The sequence below is a fragment of the Atractosteus spatula genome, chromosome 14 (genome assembly GCF_055471065.1).
Source record: "Atractosteus spatula isolate fAtrSpa1 chromosome 14, fAtrSpa1.hap1, whole genome shotgun sequence".
Classification (NCBI taxonomy): Eukaryota; Metazoa; Chordata; class Actinopteri; order Semionotiformes; family Lepisosteidae; genus Atractosteus; species Atractosteus spatula.
In genome coordinates, this window is record NC_142719.1 from 43136151 (window position 1) to 43163875 (window position 27725).

The 27725-nt window shown below is 48.9% G+C and overlaps 1 protein-coding gene across 2 annotated transcripts; it reads left to right on the forward strand.

Moving 5' to 3' along the window:
• The first annotated feature begins 607 nt into the window (after window positions 1–607).
• Window positions 608–27691, forward strand: larp1 (La ribonucleoprotein 1, translational regulator). 2 transcript variants are annotated; one of them, XM_088931589.1, is made up of 19 exons: window positions 608–1244; window positions 10966–11027; window positions 12029–12094; window positions 15728–15875; window positions 16655–16786; window positions 17238–17390; window positions 18083–18245; window positions 18712–18856; window positions 19103–19277; window positions 19870–20039; window positions 20543–20902; window positions 22398–22521; window positions 22612–22817; window positions 23143–23249; window positions 23631–23788; window positions 24597–24741; window positions 25064–25173; window positions 25703–25830; window positions 26945–27691. In XM_088931589.1, exons 1-19 carry the CDS (start codon window positions 860–862, stop codon window positions 27134–27136), a joined length of 3129 nt encoding a protein of 1042 aa, XP_088787715.1. In that variant the 5' UTR covers window positions 608–859; the 3' UTR covers window positions 27137–27691. The 2 variants fall into 2 exon arrangements, with proteins under 2 accessions (XP_088787715.1, XP_088787716.1); XM_088931590.1 differs by lacking the exon at window positions 17238–17390 and having other exon boundaries at window positions 741–1244.
• The last annotated feature ends 34 nt before the right edge of the window (window positions 27692–27725 follow it).

Below are 27725 nucleotides of genomic sequence, written 5' to 3' on the forward strand. Positions count from 1 at the left end.
GCCAGCACGGGGACCGGAGACCCGTGAGGAAAACCAGCTTGCATCTGTCCGGCGGGGTGGGTGTGCTGGTGGACCAGTAGGAGGCGCTCTCCCTCCCCCCCATATCCTGGCCAGGGACCCTGTGCTGTTGGGGTGCTGTCCCGGGGATGAGATGCGAAACTGACTGCTTGTTCTTGACAGATCCAGCGGCAGATCCTCACTTTTCCACCTGATCCTCTGTGCAGCGTCAAAACTAACAAGGTGGAGTTCTTCCAGCCCGCCAGTGGAGGACATTCCCTCAAATGGACATTTAACAAAAATGTGAAATTTGTTTAAACTCATTAGGAATACAATTGCATCTGGAACCCTATGAAAGCACATTTTCAGAGTTCCTATGACGTTTTTGTTTTGAACAGCCCGGGAACACCAAGTGTGTTTCACACTGTAAAGGAAAGAAAAAAAAAACATGCTGCTTTAGAAACAGTGCGCCTTCGACTTATCGAACTATGAATGATCGGCAGCCAGTTCAGAAACGGGGTGCCTCTTTAAGAGGCTGACGTCATCGACCCGGCTCCGGGTCGCGCGCCTCGCTGCGTCGTCACTCCCCCTGGCGTGCGTGCGCGCCGCCGTCGATCGCGTGGTGTGCTTCCATATTGCTGCTAGTAAGGGGAGATCAGCGACATCGGGGGTTTTAAACAGGCGCTCGGAGGGATTTTGTGTTTTAATCCGCAAGTGGCCACTCTGCGTCTTAGACTGAAGGATATTTGGTCTAGGGGTGGAGTGGAGAGAAGAGTGAGACGAGCCGGATCGGGGGCGCACAGTTCGCGTTTTCTCTCGCCAGTTGTAGAAGGGCTTGCGGGGTAGCGAGAAGAAGGGGGAAATGGCCACTCAGGTGGAGACCCTCCTGCCCGGCAACCCCCTGCTGAAGCCGGAGGAGCACGGGCACGGCGGCCCGGTGGAGCACGGCGGCGAGTGCCCGGAGCCCGGGGCGGACGGCGGCGTGAGGCGAGGCGAGCCGGGTCCGGCGGGCATGGCCGCTCAGGAGCCGAGCCCGAAGCAGGCGAAGGACGAGAGCAACGCGCAGGAGCAGGAGAGCCTGCGCAGGGAAGCCGGGGCTGCCCCGAAAGACGGGGTCACCCCGGAGGAGGAAGGCCCGAAATGCACCAAAAAGGAGTTCACTGAGGCGCCCCCTCCCAAGGTGAACCCATGGACTAAGAAAATGAACACGGTGACCGTGGTCAGTGTGAATGGACAAGCACATCATGGTGTGTACCTCCTAACATCTTTTCCAACGCTTCGCTTGTTGCTTTCGAGTGCCGTGGCGGGGTGCAGCTGGCCCGGACGGATGGCAGCGGGCCCCCCCGAAGGCCAGCCCGCAGGGGGCGCAGGTCCCCCCGGGCAGCCCAGAGTGCAGGCCCCGGAGCCGCTGTGGGGGGCAGAGAGGGGGGTGTGCGGTCTGGCCTGCCCCAGCAGACGGTGCGCGGCGCAGCAGAGGTCGCGGTTGCGGCGGCCGGGATCGTGTTTCGCGGCTGCGTGTGGCCGGGAGGGCGCATTTCGTGCAAAGGGAGCCCGGGCGAGGGCCAGGGCCTGCGGCTCGGCGGGCTCGGGGTCCGAGCGGACTGGCAGCGGTGCGGCGATGCGTTTTTGGGGGGGTTTGCACGCCGGCGGCCGGCTCTCCGCTGTGTGCCAGGGAGTGGGCTGGTCGCACCGAGGGCACACCGTGCGCCGCACCAACGCCTATGATTAGCATATGTTGTGGGGAGGGCTGGTTTCTGCGTCGGGCTTGGTTTTATATATATATATAGCCCTGCCTCGGCTCTTGAAGCATCCGAAACATGCGGGGTTATTGGCAAAAAAGCTGTAAATCCATGTGATTTACATGTGGTTCACGTTTTAGTCACTCGTGGCTTTTCCTGGTTTTCCCGAGTACGCGAGCTGCTGCCGTATGAACGAGGGGCATCGCTGAGTCGGCGCTGCTGTCCCCCCTCTTCCGTGTCTCTGAACGCCCCAAGCTAGCTCTTTTTTTTTCTTTTTTTTAATTGTTATACCTATTTCAAACAGATGGCCCAGAGCTTGGGCGGTAGCATTTCCTTTGTTTTTGTTACCCGTGTGAGAACGTGAGGGTGGCACGAAATTAAAAGAAAAACCGTTTTGTTTTCCCAAGTCTTTTATTTTTTTTATTTCAGTGAGGTAAAGCGATTGTTTTAACTTTATAACAACCCCAGTGGCCACGCAGTTAAGGCGGTCATTGTAACAGCGGCGAGTCTCCCCCCCCCCTCCCTCCTCCTTCCCCAAACCCTCCTGCAAAAAAAAAACCGAAGGAACCAGCGTGTTTCGAGGCTCAGATCTAGGAAAAGGTGACTTGTATTTTATCCCCCGACAGTTTCCAGCCGTGTTTCGGCAGGGGCGCCCCTCTCCGGGGTCTGTGGGGATCGGGGTGCTCTGGAAACTAAAGCAGAGCGTTGCTAGGCTCGTCCGCGTTACCCAGAATTCCCCCGCCCGTCGGCAACGTGGTGTCTTCCTCTGGAAACACGTGATCTCACAGGGCGCTGCGCCGCGGCCGGGTGCCCGGCCCGGCCCGTCTGCTGGGGGCTCGGTTCGGGCTCCGTGGGGCCCGGGGTCGCTTGAGTTTGACAGGGCGGGGCGGGGACGGGACGGCGAAGCAGCTGTCTGAACGGAGAGCAGCGCCGTTTCCCCCTTCCCCCCCCCCCGCCGGCCCTGGTGAGGCGAGGAGAAGCGTGGCTTCTTGCTCAGCTGCTGCAGGTTAGGCGGACGGGTTTGTTCCGGACTGCCTTCAGAGCAGCTTTCTTTGAACCGTGCTTTTCACTTCACTTCACTCCCGGGGTCGTGGTCATTAGCCGTGGAAGGCACCCAGCCCGTGTTGGCTGCTTTCGTGTCTCGCCCCCCCCCCCCCCCCCCCCACCAAGTCTGTTATAAAAGTTGTTTTTTTAAATAATAAGTTCATTGAGGTAGAGTAAATAACGCGTGTTTGCTCAGGGAGATAAAACTGTTTGCACTGTAGAGGTAGAGGAGAAAACTCCAGTGTTTTTCGTTCTTTGCGAAAATAAAGGAACGAGTTTTTTTTTCCCCCAATTTAAGACCTGTAACATCTAGTCATTCTGTAATTTGTGTGAACTTTGAACCGGAAATCCACAGGTGAACAACACCTCTTATTTGAGAGAGCTGGTTTGGGGATCTTGGATCTTGGGATCAGTATTGTTTTTGTTGCTCTTTAAAAGGTTAAAGTAACAGGGTTACAATATCTATGGTTTTTCACAGGCCTGGGAATGAAAAAGGAAATGAAAACCGACTTTTAGTACTTTTGCCTCCCTGGTTAATATTAAGGCTAATATCTTAAACGTGTTATCCAAGGTCACGGTCCTCTGTTCTGTGAAAGTTGAGACACGTGTGAGAATGTCAGGTGTTGTGTGCCAAGCAAAAGGCTGTATGGACACAAGAGCAATAAACAGTGCTTTGTGACTTTTGTTCACTGACTGCTGTCCGGGGGCTCTCCTTGGCTTTTGTAAGTAGAGACTGGAAGAGAACCGAGATCTTGATTTTTCAGAATTTCTTTGAAAGTGTAATATTTGATCTGCTCGATCCATGTAGGGGGTGTTTTGGTGTCAGTGGCAGGTCATACATCTGCTTTGAGTTAGACAAAGCCTTGTTTTTGTGTAGTGGACGTGCAAGTGTTTCTGAATAGTTGCTATAAGTGGTGGGATTTGCCTTTATGATGCACCAGAGGTACTCCTTGAAACTGGAGGAACTGAAGGGATGCCCAGTTCCTAAAGGCTGGGTAGAGGGCACGTGGCCTGTTGGTGGTGGAAGCCTGTGATGATGACTGTTCTTGGTTTAAAAGAACCCGAAGCCGAGTCCTCGCACAGCCTGTGCGCAGGCAATAAGAGGCTCGTCTGCAGTGCAGCAATGCTGGATGACGACAGCAGGCAACACGCTGCCACGCTTTCCTGGATGCTGGAGCAGCGCTCGTTAGCCCCTGAATCCAGGTTTGCCCAGTTTGCAGACAGTAGAGAAGCATGCGCCTGGTTTAGCACCTTTTGGTTTTATTGTAAGAAAGTTTGAAAGACTGTGCTGAAAGTATATTGACAGATAAGTGTTATTTAATGTACTTTTAAAACCCTGCAGTGTATGATTCCTTAGTCCTCGAAGCTGAACGTAGTGGCATGGGTAGTGTCAGATGCAGTGTCTTGTTTAGACGTACCAGCGTCAGTGCGGTTGTGTGCTGCAGTCAGTATGGGGCAGCTGTGTGGAGCAGTGGGCGGGGTTCTGGATGGTAACTAGAAGGTTGTGGGTTCAAGACCCAGGTGAGACACCGCTGTTGTACCCTTGACTGGGGTACAGTACCTCACCCACACTGTTCCAGTAAAACGCCCAGCTGTGTAAATGAGTGCAAAACTAAGTTGCTTCAAATAAAAAACTTCAGCCAGAGAAATACATGTATGCCTGTTTTGGTTGTTTGGTGTCCTTAAGGAATACCTGTTAATGTTTCAAGGTTTATTGAGTTCACTGACATTGTGCAAGTTCTTTCACAGTTTCGTATCTCAATATCATCTTGCCTTCTCTCTGCTCATTGATGGGGTGTTCCGGGAGAACACTTTGGGTTTGATGAGCCCGTTAAAAATTAATGTACACAAAGCAGGCAAGTGCAGATCTTGTTTTGTTTGTAGTATACGATTAACTTCTGTGTATTCGAATACAAAAGAGGGAGTTAAAAGCAAGATAACAAGGCTGTGAGGAAAGAATTGATATTGATCATCAGTATTACAAAACATTTTTTACAAAGCAAAATGGCCTTTGTCTTGAAAGGTAAAATGTAATCAAATTCCTGGGCAGAATAGAAAAATCATGCTTGTTGTTTTGTGTTATGGAGATTTAATGAAGTAAAATTCTAAATGTCTTCTGCACAGCGTTGCTCTAAAATTTCCAAGGCACTGCTTCTGAGAAGGAGGAACTGCTAGCAGAAAACTGCAAGTGATGCACAGGCTCAGGAATAAAAAAAATCCCGAACTCCAGAACAAATAAACATGGACAGGAGACTCCTGTTATCGAAGACAGCTGTCTAAAGCATTTCTTCTCAGTATAATCTCTCCTCTGAGCAAGTCCACCCTCAATGGAGAAGCTATTTATAGTTGTGACATGTTAACTTGGTTTCAAAACAGTAGTGGGTTAAAGTTTATGCCAAACTGTCCTAGAACACTGCATTACCAGCCTGTATTTCAGTAAGATCTTGGTTATTGGAATAAATGCATGTAGTTATGTATTCTTTAGTATGGCATTTGTGCTTTGTTTGCACAAAGGGTAGTGGGAGTATGGAACAGGTCTCTCAGCCATGTTGTTGAGGCATGTACCTTGGCTTCCTTTAAGTAATAGCTGGATGAGATCGAGCTCCTTGTACCCGAATAGCTTTTTACTTTCACATTTTCTGTTTCTTAACTGATGATTTTCAGGTATTTCAGGTACTATCAAAGATGTACTGGTAAACCTGAAAAGCAACCTTTAACATGTCAGACCTTTTCATGGAGTGGTAATTAGGGTAAAGAAATTAACATTTCTGTTATTTCTTCAGCTAGTAGAATAACCTGTTACAATGTAGTTCCCCAACCTTGATCAACACTGGGAGATTGATCTTTGTATTGCAAACATTTTTTCACGTTTCCTGTTCCTGACATACTTAATGACACTTAATGACAGTTCCAGCCTCGGCACAGATGCCTAAAATAAAACTCCTACCAAAATTGTCTGTCTGATATGGTTTTGGGATTAAACATTTCTATTGGCGTGATCCCATTTGAAATTGAGTTAGCTACTGTATGTGCCCATAAGTGGATAGCATGTGTACTGTTTTTGGAGCTCCAGTTCCAGATTTGATTGAGAATGGGGTTCTGTCCCTTGCAGATGAATCCCTGCTGTAAAGATTTATCGCGCTGTGCAATAGAAAATAAGAAAGGTGCCTTTGTTCCAAGACGACAGAGATCCAGTAGTTCAGAGGTCCTCCCCTCTCAGCTGGGGGTCGGTACAGTGGGACCCGACAGCCGCTGCTGCTCTGCTCCTCGTGCGGCTGAGACGCTGTGCCGGTGCTGCAGCCCGAGTAAGCTGCCCCGCTGGTCGGAGCATGATCCGAACGCAGGCCTCCAGAGGCTGAGGCGTGCGCCGTCCGTACGGAGGCCTCTGGGTGACGGGATGACTAGCGTGCCTCGCCTGTGCTGTGCCCGAGAGGCCCGGCTGGCCGTGAGGTGAAGTCGTCGGCGGGCCACGCGACTTGTTTGCGATGGTGGTCCGAGCCTGCAGCCTTTCTGAGGAGCGGAGCCACACGTGCTCTTGGACAAGCAGCTCCTGCAAAGCAAAGCGCATCATCCTTCTCGCTGCACGTCTAGACCTGCGCGCCACTGGCTTGCGTCTTTTTCGTCTCGTGTCGCTCCGTGAAAGACAGCTGGTAGGCTGGAGCCGGAGAGTGTGCGCTCGTCTTTACCCTCTGCTGAAACCGGAGCAATGACGTCGTCAAGACTGGGGTGGGAGCTGTGGGGTCATGCCGACTGATGTGACTGGTTTATAACAGAATTTGGAGAAAATACACGCGGAGGGGAAAAATACAGCTCAATGCCCTTACAGATCTCAGTACTTTTTCAGGTCTTGAATGTCTGCGCATGTTGTCCCTGGAATCCTCTTAACTGTCATTTTAATATCACAATGTGGAAATATCTGCAGACCTCAGGGACCGATGCAGAATCAAGCCACAGGTCTTCAGTATAATTATTAAAATCAGCTCGGCATGGTTTCAGTCCTCCGAGGCGGGTCCAGTTTGAAAGTCAAGTAATGCCTTTGTGCAGCAGTGGCAGTGCCTAGGCTATATTGACAGCAGGTGTCAGTTTGTAGTTTTATCAAGCTGTGGGAAATTGTATTTACTGTGTAATATGCAGCAGTGTACAGCACATGAGCCTGCATGTAGTCCTCATGGTTTGTTGCAGGTTTCTCTTGTGCTTGTCCTGTTCAGTTTCAAGCAACAAGTGGTGAATGTTAACAGCCAGCGTCGCCTAGACCGAGACATTTTGATCAAGAAGATCCAGCTGCTGTCATCTGGAAATTGTTTTAGGACTCCGTTTTAAGCAGGGGTTAAAGTATTAAAGCATTTTACTAAGGATTTTCTTTGTGACAATAAGGATTTCCAGCTTTTACGGATTAGCCTGTGTGTGGCATTGAATATTGCCGGTGACGTAAGCCGATATGCAGAATGTCAAGAGGAGCTGGTCAGTATTGGGAAAACGAGTGTTTTTGTAGCAGGTGTGCTGACATTTTAACTAACAGGTGTGTTGGTAAATTTGTTGTTAGTTTGCCATCAGCAGGAGGTGTGCTGTGAAAGCCATGCGCTAGGAGTGTGTGGGGACACTGCTGGTAGCAGTACAGCTGTGGTACACGAGGTTGCAGGTGTGCTGTCCTGTTCTTCTCATAGAGCCCCGGAAGGGGTGTGCCTGTTTGCTGGTCTGAGCCCCAGACGCCTCGTGTCAGCTCAGCTGCACTCAGTGATGCTCTGCAGTGCTGAGGCCTGGCGTGTCGGATATCCACAGCACAGCCGGCACACTCCTCTTGCAGGAAAGGCACTTGCACAAGCTGCACGAAGACGTGTTGTCCAGCTCGGGTGTTGGTCACGTCAGGATGCACCCGCGCGGCGCGTGATAGTGTCGTGCTGTGCAGCCAGGCTGCCATTGATCAGTTAAAGGTGGAGGTGTGGTTCTTCACATTGCTAGAGAGGACCAGGCTCCACTTCAGGCGCACTATTGCAGGCGAGAAGCTGGGGCCTGTGTGGTCATTTGGCCCCTGCGATGGCATGTAGCCGCCGCCTCAGGCTGGGCTGCTGATGTGCTGGCTGAGGCCGCCTGGCGTTTCTGACGCGGGGGAGCTGGTAATGCGATGGCAGTGAGGGATTGTAGGTGAGCTGCTCTGATGTCAGTCGTGGTGCGGACTTGTGACTTCTTGTCTTCAAGATCGGGGCCCGTCCTTGACTGTGAGCGCACCACATGGCAGGTGGCATGCGTTTACATGGAGCTTGTAGATGCCTTTTCTTCAGTCTTAGATTGAGTTGCACGTCGGAGTTGATCTGTCACAGCAAAGTCGTTTGAATATGGCGTGTAGTGGTATCTGTTTTAGGCTGCTGTGCAGACGCAGAAGTGCTATTTATAGCCTGGTGGTCCGCAGGGACTTCTCTACTGTAAAAAAAAAAACAAAATAACATATGTGCTTGAGAATTTCCGCGTATTTCTCACCTGATCCTTAGGAAGCTATAATCGTCTTTGCTGGCCAGGTTGTGTGCAGCAGGTTGCGCGCCCGTGTTTCTCTCTCACGCCCATGCGCTCGGGCCGAGCGACGCGGTTCCCACGAGCTGTCAGTGGTCGCAGGGCCCATGTGCTGATGGGTCGGCACAGGTGGGCACGCGACCTGGCACAGCTCTGAGCCCCTGCCAGCGCCGTGTCCACCTTCCCTGCCTGGGTCTCACCACAGTGTCGGAGTCAGCCCAGTTATCCACTGCAATACTGGACACTGCCCTCGGATTGGGTACCGTCAAATATCACAGGCTTTTCTGGACTGCAGTATATATATATATTTGTCATTTAAGTTGTATTCCTCAAATTGTAGGTCATTTTGTTTATACCTTGAGAACATTCCTAAAGAACAGATATGGTCCTTGTTGATAAAATTATTCCGGACTTAAGTGGTGTGTACATAGCAATTAGAGGAGTATTTACCTGTGTGGTTAATTTATCATCTGTTTTCTAAACTTGTATAACACTTCCTTATCAGACTGGAGTGCATTAATTCTTTGCCTAAACTGTGATACCCTGTAGACTTGCTTTGGTAAATCTAGAGCTTATTGATGGTTCTCAGACAACTTGATGAACAAGGATTGGAATAAAAGTTTTGAATTATACTTCAGCCATTCATCAGACAACAGAAATGTATTTTTAATTTTCGCGTAAATGTTTTTAGCTAGGTTATAGTGCAAAATGTTTGCAACTAGATTAAAGAGTGGACTTCCAGTTACTAAGAAGCTGTGCAGTGTTTGTATCTCAGAAACTGAAGCCGTCCTACATGCAGTGAAAACTCACCGTGTCCACCCTCCCTGTGTTAATGTTATGTGTTCACCTTATTTCCAGTATATGAAATATGTGGAATAACCAGTAATGATGTAGATTCAGAATGAGCTGAATGAAAGCCTGGAATTGTCAAAACACATTCAGCACATTCAGGGCCTTCTGTCTTAATGTTATTGTACAGTATCTTGTGCTGATGAGGTGAAAGGCTTCTTTTCGTTATAGATTTCTCATCTCAAAAAGAATCACTTCAGAAGCACTGAAGACCTCTGTCAGAATAAATTATCATTTCTTATTGCACTCTTGTAATATGATAACATGTTTCGGTGCTTCTGGAAAATGTGGTGCCTTGAGCTGAGCTCTCAAATTATTTTTGGCTTTTAGGGCTGACATGACCTTTCGTACAATAAACCTTGCTGGGTTTTTGTAACTGGGCTAAGGATTAGGAATTGCAGACTGTAATAATTGGACTCTCTCTTGGTTTAGATCCTGTTTTTAAAAATTACATACTTGGATTACTGTGCAAAAATGAATGTTATATTCTTTTAAAAATGCGGACAAAGTGAATGGGTTAATGATGTACCAGGAAGGGTGCAATAGAAAGGTTCTAATAAAGTTAGGAATATTTTTGTAATACTTCAAATAGAATCTGCTTGTGTTCCAGTATGCTTAGGTAAACCTGTTGTAAGCAGAAGATTGTGTTTACGAATTAAAGAATATTACAGTGCAGGAAATGTACTGAGTACTGCAAGAATATCAAAGGGACTTTTTTTAAAGGGGTAATTTGCTTACAACTTTGTTCTTAAGCAGCTGTGTCTGAAATTTAAATGAATATTAAGAAGTTGTAATGACCTTCTTTAAGCTTTGTATATGACTTAATAAAAGCCTTGCATTTAAGCCTAACACGAAGCCTCTATTTACAGTACAGTTAAAAGCGGTGATTGATTTTAGCTTAACTAGATGGAGAAAGGTTATATAGGATGTTTTTCCCACAAATAAAAAGATTAAGAATGGAGAATTAGCATGTTGAGACTTTAATTTGTAGTATTTAGGCTATTTTTAAATTGCGTTGTTGAACAAAGGTGTAGATGGTAGCAAAAAAGCCCTTGTTCTGGAAATGGTGTTGGGGCCACATGCCAGTCACATGTTTCTGACCTTTCCTTGTTGAGTGGAAAGGTGTTTTCACCAGGACAGGGGGGTTTGACTGAGAGGAGTCCAGGCTTGCATCCCCATTGCACGTGAAGTAAAACCCTACATGGGGATACAGGCTGTTTCAGCGGTAGCTTTTGTGATGTCAGGAATACAAAAAGTCATTGCTGTTTGTTACAGGCTCTGGAAGATTTATGCTGTGTCACAGTTTTGTAACCTCACAGAAAATGTAGTAAAAGTTGCTGAGTGATGGTGAAATTTCATAACGGTAGCTCTGTCTGACCTTGTGCAGTGCTTTGCTGAACGTTGCATGATATTTCTTGAGAGAATATACGAGGCTCCACTTCTATGCTGTGCAGAACAGTAGAGATTTTGACTTGATTGTCTTATGGTGCCCTTATTTTTGAAAGAATTTCCAGGATAAAATACCCGGGATTGCCTTCGTCTACTTAATTTTTCATTAAGCGATAACCATATGTTTTAGTTTCGAGGTATCGCTGAGATTTCCTTTAGATTTATCATTGGGATACTTAAATGTGCTCAAAGGTATGTCATGATGCTGACAGTAACAGGTCCAGCCCTATATCTTTCATTTGAGAGAGGGAGAAGAGTACTTGAAAGTCCCTCTTGAAAGGATGCATCTTTAAGTGTCAGAATGTAGTGCATTGCCTGGAACCTGCCTCTCATACGATGCTGTACAACTAACAGACTGTTTTTTTCTCTCTGGTGTCCGCAGATCAGTCTCTTCCAGCCAAGGTGGTGAGAGCTGGGAACCCGAAGCCCAGGAGGGGGGGAAAGGTACAGCCCCGTCTCACCGCCTCTGGGACAGACGCCACCATATCTGCTCCCCCACACTTACTGGTGTCTGCCCCGTTAAGCGTGCACATTTTCACAGAGTTGGTGCTTTTATTGTGGTGTCATTAAGCTCACACAGTGCTATAGGAGACTAATAATAGCATTGCCTGTCAATAAATACTCAGTACTCTGCAACCTTTATGAGTGTCACCTTCTGTAAACTGGTATTCTTGAACCCAGGCGTAGAAAACCCCACTGGCTGCACCGTAAAACCACGGGACAGCATAGCAGATTAGTGCGCAGTGCAGATTAGTGCCACAGTAAAAGTTTCCCTTGCAGTTTATGAAACTAAGAGTCCTAAATGTAGACTTGAATAAAGAGTAGTAAAATCGCCACATATTGCATTTTCCTCCTGGAGTGCAAATATTCCATTAATACACCAGGTTGATAAAGGTTTCGATTTGACCTCACTATTGTAGCATTACCTTCTTCAGTTCAAGGGGCAGGGTGATGTAGCTCAAGCCATGAAACCTGGGGTTCCCAGTCCCAGTCCTGGTGGACCCCAGAGTCTGCTGGGTTCCATTCCAGCTGAGCTCTGTCTTCAGTCTTAATTGATGCCCTTAACTTCGCTGCTTGAGTGTGCAGGCGTGTGGTTAACTTAGTTCTTTTTCCAGCTGCTTCAGCATAGAGAACCTTAAGCAGCCTCTCCTGAGTTTGCTGACCCTTATTTCTGATTAAACGGGTATAAATGAAGGATGAACAGACACAGGTGGGAATGACACTCTATGATACTCCCCACTGAGTGTTGCTTTTTTTAAGGGGAAAAAAAAACCCGATTTAAAAATCGGGCACCGCCAGCCTAGAAAACTGGGCTCGGTGAGCCTGTGATTGCGAACTCAGCTGGAGAGAGAGAGAGACTGTGGTCCGGCAGTGCCTGGACAAACAGGAGGAGCTCCCACAATGCCTTGTGCGCTGGTGATTAACAGCCGACGGTTTATGCGCAGGTCGGAGACTTTGGTGATGCGAACAACTGGCCCACCCCGGGGGAGATCGCCAACAAGGAAGTGCAGGTAATGTTGCCGGACAGGGGCAGGAGCGCAGACCCACATTCCCGGTGTCCTCTTGCCTGGGTGTGTCATTTTTTACTCCATTTCTCCTGTCAGTTTACACACCGGAGTTACGGGTTGGTGACAGGCTGCTGTGAGGTGAATAGTGCTGGTGTGGAAGACATTAAAAAAACGGGAATCCAGCTGCTCTCTTATTTGGTGGCATTCGGCCTCTAAAAGCATTAGTGGTGGGGAAAACATTGTCCAGGTTGAAACAGCTGCTTGCATGAAGTATTTGAGGATAATAGGTAGAGTACAGCAGTAACGGTTCTTATAAATTGTTCACGTACAGTATTAGGCCTGTATATTGCAGGAAATGGAAACTGTGTGGTGAGTAAAGTACAGAAGAGGCGCAGGGAGGAGTCCGTGGCATCTCTGTTCCAACACGCAGGCCTTTGCAAACACCCCAAAGTGAAGTACCTGCCGTTATTGTGAGTGGAGATGAGAGCTGCCCAGGGTGTCTCAAGCGAGAGAGTGGGGCACAGCACAGTGCGAAAGAACCGGTAAAAGCCATTACTAGTCATATCGCAGCGTGGCACTCTCAAACCCAAGATTTAAGATGTGAGGATGGATTGAGAGTACCTGGGCTGTCCTTTTTTAGGAGCCCTTCCGTTTCTTTTGCAAGGTTCTGGAGTGTGAATTAGGTCACGTCAGGGCCAGGAATAACCAGGTCTGCGTCTCTATAGGAGGGATGTCCTTTTAGGGATTCCCACAACACTGCAGGCTGCAGCTCTGCTGCTATTTTAGGTCAGAGCCGCATATTGTGGCTGATGGAGTCTCTCCAGTTTTTTTCCTCCACCTTGTCTCACATGTGCAGTGGTGACACCAAGAGCCAGCATGTGAACTGAATCATTTTAAAGCAGGCGTTTCATCCAGAATAGAGGCCAGAACGTTCAACATTTTAATTTATCTTCTCATTGGCTCTTTTTTAATTGCTATTTATATGAACTAAAGAACGTGTTGTTTATCCCTAAGACTTCATTGGTTAACCGCCAAGAATATCTGCTAGAACACTTTCCACTCAGTTTGACCTATTCCCTGGAGAAATATGTATAGAAAGCAGGTACTGCTTCTCACTACCAAGCCAATACTTTCTAAAGCTTTACAAGATTGGAATTTCAGTTTCAAAACATAAAGTACACACTCGGTAAACATCGGCTCCACATAAAATCGTTGTACACTTGGAAATCCTAACAGGAGCAAGTGATCATCTTGTTGGCCGCCCTTTCAATATGTGGCATTAGGCTTCATCATATACAGTCATGTGAAAAAGAAAGTACACCCTCTTTCAATTCTATGGTTTTATATATCAGGACATAAAAAAATCATCTGGTCCTGACCAGGTCCTAGAATTAGGTAAATCTAACCTCAGGTGACAAACAACAGATTCCACTATGTCATTATTTACTTAACAAACAATAAGCCAATGTGCAGAAGTCATGTGTGAAAAACGAAGTACACCCCATGATTCAGTAGCATGTAGAACCACCTTTAGCGGCAATAACTTGAAGTAATCGTTTTCTGTATGAGTTTATCAGTCACCCACATCGTTTTGGAGGAGTATTGGCCCACTCGTCTTTACAACATTGCTTTGGTTCATTGATGTTTGAGGGCATTCGTTCATGCACAGCTTTCTTAAGGTCCTGCTACAGCATCTCAATGGGGTTGAGGTCTGGACTTTGACTTGGCCATTCCTACATCTTGAGTCTTTCCTTTTTCAGCCATTCAGTTGTCGATTTGCTGGTGTGCTTGGGATCATCGTCCTGTTGCATGACCCAATTTCGGCCAAGCTTTAGCTGTCGGACAGATGGCCTCGCATTTGTCTCTAGAATACTTCGGTATAAAGAGGAGTTCATGGTCGACTCGTTGACTGCAAAGTGCTCAGGTCCCGTGGCTGCAAAACAACCCAAATCATCACCCCTCCGCCACGTGCTTAAGGGTTGGTATGAGGGGTTTGTGGTGATACACTGTTTAGTTTTCGCCAAAGATGGCGTTGTGCATCCACTTTGGTCTCGTCTGCCCAAGGGACATTGTGTTCCAGAAATCTTGTGGTTTGTTCAGGTGTAACTTTGCAAACCTAAGCTGTGCTGCCATGTTCTTTTTGGAGAGAAGGGGCTTTCTCCTGGCTACCCTTCCATGAAAGCAGAACTTGTTCAGTCTTTTTCTGTTTATATTGTATTTAACATGTTAACCGGGTCTGTAGATCTCTAGATGTAGCTCTTGGTTTCTTTGCGATTTCTGTGAGCGATTTCTCACAGTCTGACCTTGGGGTGAATTTGCTGGGACGCCCACTCCTGGGAAGACTGGCAACTGTCTTGAATGTTCTCCATTTGTAAATAATCCTTCTCACTGGAGAATGATGGATTTCAAATTGTTTGGAAATGGCCTTATAGCCCTTCCCAGATTGATGAGCAGCAAAAATTGCTTCTCTGAGTTCATTGCTGATGTCTTTTCTCCTTGGCATGGTGTTAACACACACCTGAATGCTCCAGACCACCAAACTGCCAAAGGTTCTGCTTTTATAGAGGTGGTCACACTTCCTGATGATCAACTAAACAATCGCATTTGATAAGCAGCATCTGGCTGCTAATTACATTCTTAATGAAGCAGTAAGAGTGTACTTAATTTTTCCCCACATGGTTTTTGCATTTTGACCTACTTTTTGTTGAATAATGACATAGTGAAATCTGTTATCTGAGGCTAGATTTGTCTAATAGAAGTTGGTGAGGACCAGGCAATTACTTATGCCCTGATATGTAAAACCATTGAATTGAAAGAGGGTGTACTTTCTTTTTCACATGACTGCATTTAAAATTGCAGTCCTCCCCCCTTCCAAGAGGTAGTCAAGTGGTCTTATGTAGTAAAGTCTAACTGCACAAGGCTTCTGAAGATGCTCAATACTCAGCCCGACAAAAGATTTACAGTAATGTTGTACATTGTTGGAAGGGATTATTTTCACATGAAAAACAATTGTGTGCCATCTACTGCAGTCTTGTCTGTTTTGCATTGTTACCACCTTTAGTTCTTCCATAACGTCCTTCGACGTTTTGAAAATCTTAACTGCAATAAAAGGCAAAAAGACCCATTGGTACCAAACGTGTGTTATATAACATTGCATTCCTGAACGTCATGTCACCACCACTCTCCAGACACCCCCAGCCACGATTCACAAGCGTCTCTGCTTCTGCTTCTGCTCCGCGTCGCAACGTAAAATGCAAAAATGCCCTCAGGACTGTCCAAGGGCTGGATTCCTTGCATGCTGCAGTGTTTAAGAGCAGCGTCGAAGCACTGTCTTTACCATGACTTACCAGCCCATATTTCTTAGTTGCATAACGTTGTGACAGTCTTCTGTCCCTCTTTAATAGCTGTTCAGTAGACCAGAGCAGGAAAGTCCCACTGACCTTCAGAGCTCCGATTAGATTTTGAAGTCCCGCATGCAAGTCGCAGAGCTTGGACCGCTCACCTTCGTCCGCACAGCTCCCGTTTCGGGGTTCCTGGGCCCGGAGGCAGGGGCTTGTCCCACTCTCTCGTGTTGGCACGGTCGGGGGCGGCCTGGTTGCTGGTTCGCTGTAACTCTCTTCCTCTGGAAACTCCCAGGTGCCGAAGAAGGCCATGACCAAGAAGGAATCGAAGGAGAAACGGGACAACGAGGAGAGCAAGGAAAACCAGAAGGCGAAATCTGACGACTCGGGAGAAGAGAAGAACGGAGACGAGGATCTGCAGAAGAACGGTCAGAAGAAAAAAGGTGAGTGAACTACTCCTCCGCTGAGATGGATGAAAGTACACGTTTACCTCACTTGGACCAGCCCAGCCATGCTTTGTATGAATTCATGCGTTTCAGTGGAGAGTCACTTTATCATGTCACAGCTGGATCTCATAACAGCTTTTTGAACTGGCTGGAGAGTCCGGTGCTGTGACAAATCTGCCTTTGAGTTTGGACAGGTGGTTCATAAAGCTTTCGTAACTGGCGTCATCTGCTGTGCTCAGTAGACCTATTTCCTCCTGCTGTCCACTGGGCTGCTTCTGCTCTGATTTATGAAAATTGAGTCTTCTGAAAGTTTGGTAGTTGGCACTTTTTTTAAGTGGTGCCTTTCTATCAAGTATTTTGAAGGAACCTTTTTGTAAATCATGTTGAGGGTTAATTGAGAGGTGATGTAGAGACTAGGTAGCAGTTACTCAGGGCTTTTCCTTTGAAATTGGCTTGCTTGAAATCCGAGTTTCTGAAGTACCTCTGTAGCAGAAAAAATACTACTTAGGTGCTCTCAGAAACTTGCATGCCGCAGTAGTGCTGTTGGGGAGATATATAGTGAAAATAACCGTTGCCCGTAAGCAAGATAAAAGGCGTTAGATTCATTTTTTTTGTCTCGCTATAATTTTAAGATGAAAGCAGCTACAGTCCAGATGATCCGGTCCTGTGTAGGTACTTATTGAAATTGTTCCCTGGGTCATCTCAAACTTCATTACGGGAAGGTGGGGGGGAGTCCAGATCGTGCTCCGAGGCCCCATGTTGTGTTGTCTCTGCAGGAACCAAGCAGCGGTGGGTTCCTCTTCAGATTGAAGTGAAGTCGGAGGGGCCCAGGGAGCGTTCCGCTTCCAGGAACAACAGCCGGCAGAACGAGCCCAGCCGCCTGCCGTCCAGCCGGAGTGACCTCAGAGGTGAGCTGCCCTGGCTGTGGGGTTGTTCTGAGTTTAAACCCCGATGAGATCTTCAAGGCACAGGATCGTGCACGTCTGTGAATGACAGAGTCTGAGAGCTTTGTGTGGTACTGCTCTCCAGCCGTTCTTGCCAGGAAAAGCTGCAGGTTTGACACCGCAGTCTTCTCCTTGGTAATGGTTCAACAGGTGGAAATTATTTTTCACGGTATGCGTGTTTGTGTTGGACTGGTGTCCTGCCCAGGGTGTACCCCGCCTTGCTCCCCGGTGCCTGCTGGGCTGGGCTCCCCTTGATGCTGTCCTGGATGAGGGGGTTCGAAAAGGGGTGGGTGGCTACTCTTTAGGGCAGCGTGGGTGTCCGCTTGAACCGCAGCGCTGCGGTTGAGGGTGCCGTGAAAAGCCGGCTCCCCGGGGTGAGGTTGAGTGTTGGTAAGATCCCCGCTTCTCCCGGCAGACTGGCACAGCACGAAGCACGAGCGCGAGTGGCGGGATGACCACGACGAGGTGTCCAGCGTGAAGAGTGAGGGTGCGCCCTTCCGCGGAGGGTTCAGAGGTCGCGGCCGTGGCCGAGGAAGAGGCCGGGGTCGTGGCCGGGGCGGCGGCCGAGGTACTTGTTCCAGTCCTGGAGTTTCCTAAAAGATGCCGTCATCTTGGCTTGGGAGTCAAATTATGGCACTGGCTGCTCCTCCTGTCCCGTTCGGATGTGTGCGCGGCTCGGTTCCTGACCGAGCAGTTGACATCGCAGCTCGGCAGCCTCCTAGTGAGAGTCCGGTCACAGCTAGGACCGGGAAGGAGGTTGATTGCTGTCACGTGGCTTTTGCCCATCCATTTGTGCAACGGCACACCCTCGTCATTCAGGGGAAACAGCAGCGTTAAGGAGCGGCTTTAGTATCATAAAACTGTGCTTTTTATGCGCAGCAATATTTGGAGGCTTGTAGGATCAGTTCCTAAGGATCTGTGCCTTTTTGCATGTACGTTCTTTACAATTCGTTGTTCTTTTTTCATTGCAAAAGTGCTTTCCTGCTGTACCGGTCCACTAATTGCACTAAAAGCAGTGATTATTAGAATGAATGTTCTCCATCGTCGTAGGAGACAGCAGCTTGTGGAGGATCTCGTGTAACTAAACCCTGATTCCTCTGGATGTGCTCTCTCATCACTCTCCTCCAGCCTCTGTTCTGCGTGACTGGTAGATCTGGCTAGTGTGAATCCCTTCACCCTTTTTTTCCCCTGTGTTCCTGTTCTTTGCAACAATTCCAGATCCGTGGGCAGTGGTCGATAATGAGATGTTTCTGCTTGCAGGTCATTTTGATTACCAGTATGGCTACAAAAACTATGAAGGGAAGGAAGGGCTCTACGGCCCGAAGTACAACAGCACTGTGACCTATTACTACGACAACATCAGCAGCACGGAGATCTACACTGTGGACCAGGAGCTGCTGAAGGACTACATCAAGCGACAGATGTACGTTGACAGACTGAAAACCAGTTACAAAGGGTGTCTGTTTTAGATAGAAGCCCACACAGAAGCTGGGTTCCAGTTGGTAGTGGACTTTTCTTAACTCGGAAGTGCATCATGGTCACACAGATACCTGTGTAGTCGCCATATTGCCGTGTCTACAAATAAAATGGTGGCAGCTATCACCAGTACTCTCGTGCAGTTGTTGTGGGTGTGTGTGGCATGGTGGGGCTACGCGCTGCAGGGTTCTGGGTTCCATTCCTGCCCTGCAGTGCTGTCTGCGTGCTGTTTGAGTGTTCTCCCCGTGTTCGTGTCGGTCTCCTCCAGGCACTCCAGTGTCCTCCCACAGTCCAGAAAACATGTTGGGAGCTTAATGGGTGTTCCTGGAAGCAGGCCGTGTGTCTGAGTGATGGAAGAAGTGGTGAGAAAATGGATGCGGTGGGTGTAACTGTTGCTCTGTCCCTCCCCCCAGCGAATACTACTTCAGCGTTGACAACCTGGAGAGGGACTTCTTCCTGCGCAGGAAGATGGATCAGGACGGCTTCCTGCCCATCCAGCTGATCGCGAGCTTCCGCCGTGTCCAGGCCTTGACGACGGACATCGGCCTCATTGTGGAGGTCAGCAATCAGCGAGGCTGCAGACGGGGGGGGGGGGGTCTCCCCTCGCATCCTCACAGCCTCGCCAATGTAGCGGAGTGGCCAATCGAGCAGTAGATGCAGTTATTCTCCATCTGTATATATACTCACGTTCCCATGTTTCATATTTGTAGAGGGCTGCACGTATCTGAGTATAAAATTCTCCTGCATGTGTGACTGCTGTGAAGATGATTTTCACGTCTAGCGAACTCTGGTTTCCTCCCTCAGGCTTTGAAAGACAGCAAAGAGGTGGAGATCGTGGACCTGAAGATCCGGCGCAGAGAGCAGCCGGAGAAGTGGCCGCTGCCTGGTTTCTGTGCCCCGGACTACAGCCAGACGGACTTCTCCCAGCTCATTAACTGCCCCGAGTTCGTGCCGAGGCAGGCCTGTGAGAAGCAGACAGGTGAGCTCCTCGTACAGGACACTGCGTGCCTGTCGCTCCCGGCCAGCGGCCCTGAGGCTGGCGATAAACATTCCAGCCTTGAACCTTATTAAATGTTTATTAAGTGTTTATTGCCTCGTGCTGGTAATGAAATATGACCTCTGATGGCGAGGAAGCTCTTTCGTTGGCAGGAAATCTAGATCATATTGCTTTGTGCTTAAATAAGACAAGGTCGAAACTTTTTTTTAAAGAATCTTAGGTTTCACCCTTTAATTAATATTAGTCACTTCACCTCTGCAGAAGTAACTAGAACATTTGTTGTTGAAAAGGGTTAGTATAAGTGTTTGAGAATGAATATTAGCGATTTTCCCACTAAACACTTTCGTTTTGACAGAAGTTTTAATTTATGAATTGTTAAAGTTTTTCATAAGTCTTAATGTGTTTTATCTAAAACTTTATATTTTCTTTCTCCAGTAGCTATTCAGAATAGGATATACTGTCCTACCTGTCTGCCTCACCTATGAATGCCAGTATATCTCCATATGGAGGCTTCTTAACGAGTGGTGGGTTGGTAATGGCGCTCTTGCTCATGGGAATGCTGTCTGATTGGCAGAGTCTGCTCCAGGGTCTCCGAGAGCGTCCACCCCAGTGCAGTGCAAGAGCGAGGACGTGAGCAACCTCAAGACTATGCCCAAGGGGCTGTCGGCCAGCCTGCCGGACCTCGACTCGGAAGCCTGGATCGAAGTGAAGAAAAGGCCGAGAGCGTCGCCAGCTCGACCGAAGGTGACGGGCTCCTTCAGGCTCGGTGCTCTCGGCAGTACCTAGCGCGGGAAAGACTGGCGGTTTTCCTAACCCCCGGTTCCATTCTACCGCAAGGGCCGTTTTATAATCCCTTTTTGTTGAGAAATGCCTGTTTTCTCTTGTCCGCTGGAGTCTTGTGACAGGCCCTCTGTAATGAAGTTAGCCATTGCAGAGTTAAGATGGCATAAAAAGTGACATTCTGAACACTTTCGTCATTCTCCTTCTGTCATTGTTTGTGGTTGATGGAGGATATTCAAGTCTTAAATTTGAATGATACATCTTTGGGAAACGGATACGAGTTTGTAGTTACATGATACAGCTGTCAGTGAAATACCCATGTGCTTTCAGACATGTGCCTGTGGGGCAGTTTCAGCTGTGTCTTTGCCCGTTGCTGTGGTGGTAAATACTGGCGTTATTGCTCCGGGTGTGCTGGGAACAGGCTGTTTTCCCAGGAGCTCTGCTCCACTGACTCGTGTCTGTTTTAGAAAGCGGAGGAGTCCAGGTCTCCGGCGCAGCAGGGCCGCGAGGAGCCGGACGAGCCGGAGGAGCTGGACTTCATGTTCGACGAGGAGATGGAGCAGATCGACGGGCGCCGGAACACCTTCACCGACTGGTCTGACGAGGACTCGGACGGCGAAATCGACGACCACGACGTCAACAAGATCCTCATTGTTACGCAGACGCCCCCCTACCTCCGCAAGCACCCCGGGGGTGACCGCACGGGCAACCACACCTCTCGCGCCAAGCTCACCTCCGAGCTGGTCAAAGTCATCAACGACGGCCTATACTACTACGAGCAGGACCTGTGGGAGGACACCCACGAGCCCGAGTACGCCACCATCAAGGTGAGCCACCCAGCATGACTGCAGTCGCCATTCATGCACCTCACTGAACCGCTCCTGTCTAGAGCTGCAATGTCTGTTAATCGCATGGGTAGACTGTTTCAGCTTATTTTTTATGCATTATTGCATTCCTACAGCAAAGTATCATGGGTACAAGGCCACTACAGCACTAGAGGGCCACGGTACAGCTAAGGATCGTGGGTACAAGGCCAGTAGAACACTAGAAGGTCACTGTACAGCAGAGGATCTTGGGTACAAGGCCAGTGTACAGCAGAGGATCTTGGGTACAAGGCCATTGGTACACTAGAGAGCTGTCGTTCAGCAAAGGAACATGGGTTGAAGGTGACACGTTCTATTATCAAATCAAATCTATTATCAATCATGCAAGGATTACAGATTTTTGTACATGTTCTAATAATGGCTAATCATTTATTGGCTAATATGCCAAAAGACCTGTTCATAAACTCAGCAAATATCGATGAGGTTCACGGGTTTTACTTCACACTCTGTGATGTGGACAATTTGAATGGCATTGGCATGGTTTAAGTAAAACTGCTGGAATTACCAAGTTTTTGTTCTCAAAGTTTCCAGCCCCGTGGCTGGGTTTGTTTAAGGCTAGTTGAAATCTGTGCGCGTAATGTACACCAGGTTGTTTCTGGATGAGCCAGGACGTTTGAATGGTCTTCAGCAGGAGTTTTTCCAGTGCTCCCATTGTGAGATGGGTCCTTTGTACTACTCATTCACGTGCTGTGTCCAGTGACGTCTGCACTGTTTATAAACGGTCTGCGGGGCTCCGGCCTGCTGTTTTACCGCCAGGTCTGGGGAGGAGAAATGGCTCTTCCTGGAGCAGAGAGCGTGTTTTTCACCAACACTGACAACGTGAGCTACTTCTGAGTTATACAGATTCTGAACTCTGAACAAGGGGGGTTGCTTTGCTCTAAAAGATATGAAATGTCAGGTTGTCGGTTCGGAAATTTTAAAATAGAAGTGAAATGTATCCTACGGTTCTGTTCTCCTGCACAGTTGGTATAGCCTGGGCACGTCAGCTTGGCATGTTTAAGTTCCAGATTCTTCATGGTAATTTTTAATATTTTAGGTACACCACGATGGGGTGAAACAGTTGAGACTTTCTGTACACAGATCAAAATCGGTGCTGCCCAGTCAGACCTTGATGAATCGATTTTGAGCTGAAACAGCTTCTTACAGTAACTGAAGAACCTTGCTCCTGTAAAGTCTCAGGTTTTGTTAATGCAAAACTGTGTTTTGAACTTGAACTTGATTCTTACTTACAGAAAGTCTCTCGATTCTTAAAAAAAGTGTAAAATGCAAAGTGCAGACAGTGCATCAAGACAATATACAAACAAACCACAGACAATTTACAAGTAAACTGTTGGAATGTAAACAATGCAGACATGTAAGCAATGACAGATGTGCAATAAATACGATTATAATGAGATGGTGTAACTTTTATGGTCCTCTTGTGTTACTGCCGTTGCAGCAAGAAGTCGAGAACTTCAAGAAGGTTCACCTAATCAGCAGGGAGCAGTTCGACAACCTGACCCCTGAGCCCCCTGTGGACCCCAACCAGGAGGTGCCTCCAGGGCCCCCCCCACCGCAGCAGAGTGAGTGTGCAGCCGCTGGCCCGCGTCACGGGCGCCCCGCAGCGGGCCGGCCGGCTGGTCGGTCCTTTACACCCTCCTCTCCCGTTTCAGTCCCCACAGACGCGCTGGCAAACAAGCTCTTCGGCGCCCCGGAGCCCTCTGCCATCGCCCGCTCTTTGCCCACGACAGTGCCCGACTCGCCCAATTACCGCAACGCTCGGACGCCGCGCACGCCCCGCACGCCGCGCCTGAAGGACCCCACGCAGACGCCGCGCTTTTACCCGGTGGTGAAGGAAGGCCGGCCCGTGGACGCCAAGGTGAGCGAGGGTTCGGACCACTAGGAGGCGTCGCCGACAGCGTAGCTCAACGCTTCTTTTCCGTCGCTTATTTTGCTTCGCAAGACCGTAAAGTAAAATGGTGGGCGATTGCTATGAACGCGCAGCAGATGTCTGCAGCGGCGCTCTGCTAGCACACCAGAGCGCAGGCCCGCTGTGTGGGAAGCATCCTGCTTTAAGATCTAAAAGCACGACGCCGGTGGAAGTGAAGAGATATCTGTATCCGTACTGCACTTCGGCCCAAATGCGTCTACAAAGCCTTGTCTTTTTGCGCTGCCTGTAACGCGAGCCGGTCTTGCCCCCACAGACCCCCCGCAAGAGGAAGACCCGGCACAGCTCCAACCCACCGATGGAGTGCCACGTGGGCTGGGTGATGGACTCCAGGGAGCACCGGCCGCGCACGGCCTCCGTCAGGTAGGGGCGCTGCCAGTCCGCCTGCCCACGAGCCCTTGCAGAGGAGCGCGATGGCAGGGCACCAGGAAGTGGGTTGTGCATCAGGTCTTCGGATTCGGAGCCGTTGTGACTTGTGATGCTCTCGTTGATGTGGGCAATGAGGCACCTGTGCTGAAGCAGTTTAGGACCCTGGCGCTGGCCCGGTGGTGTTTTATAGATTAGAAGCTGTTTTTACTCCAGCGCCTCTCGTGATCCAGGGGGCAGCATGCTGGCCAGGTTTTCAGCTCTGCTCCAGGTCCCTGACAAGAGGCCGGGTGCCTGGGGGGTTCTGTCTGTAGGGCTGATAAAACACAGACTGTTCCCGCAGGTTTTGTCTCATTGAGGTTTTGTTTTCCTCCCCAGCTCAAACGCTAGTCCTTCCGAAGGCACGCCCGCCCTGGGAAACTACGGCTGCACCCCACAGTCTCTCCCCAAGTTTCAGCACCCGTCACACGAGCTGCTGAAGGAGAACGGCTTCACGCAACACGTCTACCACAAGTACCGCAGGCGCTGTCTCAACGGTAGGCAAGAACCGAGGGCTTTTTCTTAAGATGGCTACACAGTAGCTTCTTCTTGTGTCTTTTGGTTTGGGTTTCACTGTTCCCTTTGAAGAAATCCGCTGACTTTGTTAGTTCCTCATAGGATCCTGAATCAGGTCAGGTCATAATATTGTCTTTTCAAAATTAACAAGGTTCGGTTCTTTCAGCTTGTTAGTGTAGGACACTCCCTCCAGACTAAAGAGACTTGGTTCCTTCAGCCTGTCAGTGTGGGACACTCCCTCCAGACTAAAGAGACTCGGTTCCTTCAGCCTGTCAGTGTGGGACACTCCCTCCAGACTGAAGAGACTCGGTTCCTTCAGCCTGTCAGTGTGGGACACTCCCTCCAGACTGAAGAGACTCGGTTCCTTCAGCCTGTCAGTGTGGGACACTCCCTCCAGACTGAAGAGACTCGGTTCCTTCAGCCTGTCGGTGTGGGACACTCCCTCCAGACTGAAGAGACTCAGTTCCTTCAGCCTGTCGGTGTGGGACACTCCCTCCAGACTGAAGAGACTCAGTTCCTTCAGCCTGTCGGTGTGGGACTGGCTTAGCCCGGTGCTGACCGCAGCCTCTTTGAGATGCTGTGGGATGCAGGTGGTGGGGTGACAGAGGCCCAGGTGCGTCCGTGACACAGAACTTTGGCTTCTTCTCCGGGCTGCGCTGGCAACAGTCTATCTAGAAGGATGCGAGTGACCGCTGGAAAAACATCACCTCCACGGGTAGTGCAGCCGAAAGCTCTGTCCCCTCCCGTCAGCGTCCGCGAGACCCAAGTGCTGTTTTTGCCTCTCTGCAGAGCGGAAGAGATTGGGCATCGGCCAGTCGCAGGAGATGAACACGCTGTTCCGCTTCTGGTCCTTCTTCCTGCGGGATCACTTTAACCGGAAGATGTACGAGGAGTTCCGGCAGCTCGCTGTGGAGGACGGGAGAGAAGGATATCGGTAAACTGAGCAGTGTTCCCTCTAGTCCCGGGCTTTCGGTCCACAGCCCACAGCCCCCAGTGACCATGAATGAGCAGTTTGATAATAAATGGCACTGAGATTACAGAGGTATTAATGTGCTCTGAATTATTAATGTGTGAAAAAAGAGATGGATACGTCCCTGCTGTTGAACTCAATCAGCAGTTGTATTTTGGCGGCTGCTGTAGAGAACAGAGGCGGTGCTGTTCATGCAAGTGTCGTGGTTTGTTAGGACACTGCTGTTCAGTTTTTTTGCTCCTGTGATACTGTTGTAACTAGTGTGCCTGTGCTCCTTGTTTTCTAGGTATGGTCTGGAGTGCCTTTTCAGGTATTACAGCTATGGGTTAGAGAGGAAGTTCAGGCTGGACATATTCAAAGACTTCCAGGAGGAAACCGTGAAGGATTACGAAGCCGGTAGGACTTCAGTGTTTGTTATGGTGTTTATTTTGTGCCTTAAGCTCTATTTGACTGGTTGCATTGTGATTCTCTGCAGCCTAAATGTTGAAACTGTTCAGGGTTTTGTGTATGTGCACATTTTCATCCCTGCTTATTAATTACACGATGGTGAGTGTGGTGTAGAAAGGGTTGTTCTGCCACTCGGCTTGCTTGGTTTTTTGGGATGAGAGGACCCGTAAGTAGCCATCGGACTGGTTGAAACTTCTTTCCTCATTTTGTGATTTTGTGAAGGTAAATGAGAGAGCGTGACACTGGGTTGAGATCTGTTAAGAGAACGACCTTGTTTTGGTGTCGATGGCGCTTATGGTCAGAGGCGGGGTCTAATGCCAGCTTTGGGAGTCTTGTCTGTTGTCACTGCCCTGCACCTGGGCAGCGACACCAGAACCTGTTTCTCGGCTCTGGCCTGTGCGGCGCGGTTATGTGCTAGCCACCCGCGCGTTTCAAAGCGCTGGAAAATCTAACGCCATCTTTGCTGTCCATTTCACAGGGCAGCTGTATGGACTTGAGAAGTTTTGGGCTTTTCTGAAATACTCAAAAGCAAAGAACTTGGACATTAACCAGAAACTACAGGAATATTTAAGCAAATTTAAACGTCTTGAGGATTTCAGAGTGGATGTAAGTATTGAAAGCTAAGTTATATTAAAATGTTGTTCTCTTGTGTCATGTTAAGATTGCATATCTTTTCGCAAATTATTTCTGTTATGAAACAGTTCCAGTTTTTGAAAGTAATTCATGATTAGTTTCAGTTTTGCACATCCTTTTCATACTCTTAAAGCACTGAAAACTACGGTAGGAACTGTACAGTTCGTTGCAAATCGCCCTAAAGGCGCCTGCTGTTAATAAATTGCCTTTGTGTAATCCCTTGCACTGCAGATAGCGAAATGAAGATGGAACTTTAGCTGGTACCAAGTCCAGCGAGTCCAAGTCCAAAGTGAAACTCGGCTGAATCGTTGCCAGTAGTAGCAAGCTGCTGGTTCCAAGGCTTATTTCTCCTTAAATCAGCGTTGTTTTCCGATTTCAACTTGCAGCGTTTTCATATTGTCCCACGACTTGGTCGTTGTATTGTGGAAAAGGACAGTAATATTTTAAACCCTTTACCAACAAAAAATGCCCTTGCCAACCGTAACTGTACAGATTCCAGCAGCTTGCAGAAACAATGAGAAGGATGTTTGATCTAATGTCCTAAATGAATCAGTCCCAGTACGACGGGGATATATACTGTGCATGCACTGCCACCTTCTTCAGAAATGTGTGCTGTTAGGTATAATCAAAGATTTAAGAAACGTAACTTTTTTGTTCACTAATTATGTAGTGAGCTATTAATAATTACAAACTTAAGATGCTAAGGAATCAAGGTAGTTCAGTCTCGTCCTTTTTGCCATTTCTACCAAACTCAATGCTTGACTCCAAGATGAGATTTAGCTTTAACCAGTCTCTTTATTTAAAATAAACTCTTGAGAAGTTCTCGTGGATAACTGAAAACCTCGTGTAAAATTTGAACCGTACATGCAGCGGATTTAAGTAACATTTTATAGATTGATGACGTGCTGGTCATTTTCTAGAATGTCATACAGCTCATCAGTTGTTTTTCAGACGGAGCACGTGCTGTTCTCTGCTTGGTCACTGCCAGGGGCTGGTCTACAGGGCAGTGGATGTCTCCTGCGTGTTGTGGGCGGGGAGGGGTTGTGTTAAAGAAGCGAGAGACGAGCCGCCTGCTCTTCTTTTCCAGCCGCCGATGGCCGAGGAGGGAGGGCGGAGGAGGCACCCATCCAGCGGAGAAGGCAGGAGCCGCCACCCCCTGCAGGCCGCCAGCCGGCCCGCTCACGCCCCCGCCCCGCCCGCCGCGGGGGCTCCCCGCGACGACGCCAAACCCCTGAGCCAGAAGGCCCCCGCCGCAGCCGAGTCCAGACCCCGGCAGTAACCGCACAGGACGGGCTGGGCTTCCGTTCGCCTCGGGGTGGGGGGTAAAAAACACAGGGGGGCCAATCGATAAAGCAAGCATGAGAAGAAAAGGAAAACGAACCATCCTTTCCCCTTCATGATTGTGAGGATTGATGCTCTGCTTTTTCCGAGTTTTTTTTTCCGATTGACAACTCCATTTCACCCGAGATAGACTACTGAAAGATGGAAGACGTGCAGCCCGCGTGATGCAGTTTTCGTTTTCTCTTGTGAGCCTGGCCCCCTGCGCTCTTCGGGACAATCATTTCCGTTCGGATGGATGCGTCTTTGCCGCCGCTGAAGCCCGCGGCACATGGCCCCTCCTCGGCCCCCCCCCCCCCTTTCCCGCCACAGTCCTGACCGGTGCTCCGGCGCTCTGGATTCCTCCCGGAGCATGGAGCCCGGAGCCCCGCCTTCATCACTTTACTACACAGGAGGGCTGGAGACTCGTGCTTGCAAGCTGAAGTTTACTTGACTGGTTTTTGGGGCTGGATAAAAGAAACGCAGAAAGCTGAAAATTAAAAAGAAAAGAAGAAAACTTCATTACAGACATGCAACAATTCCTCCTGATG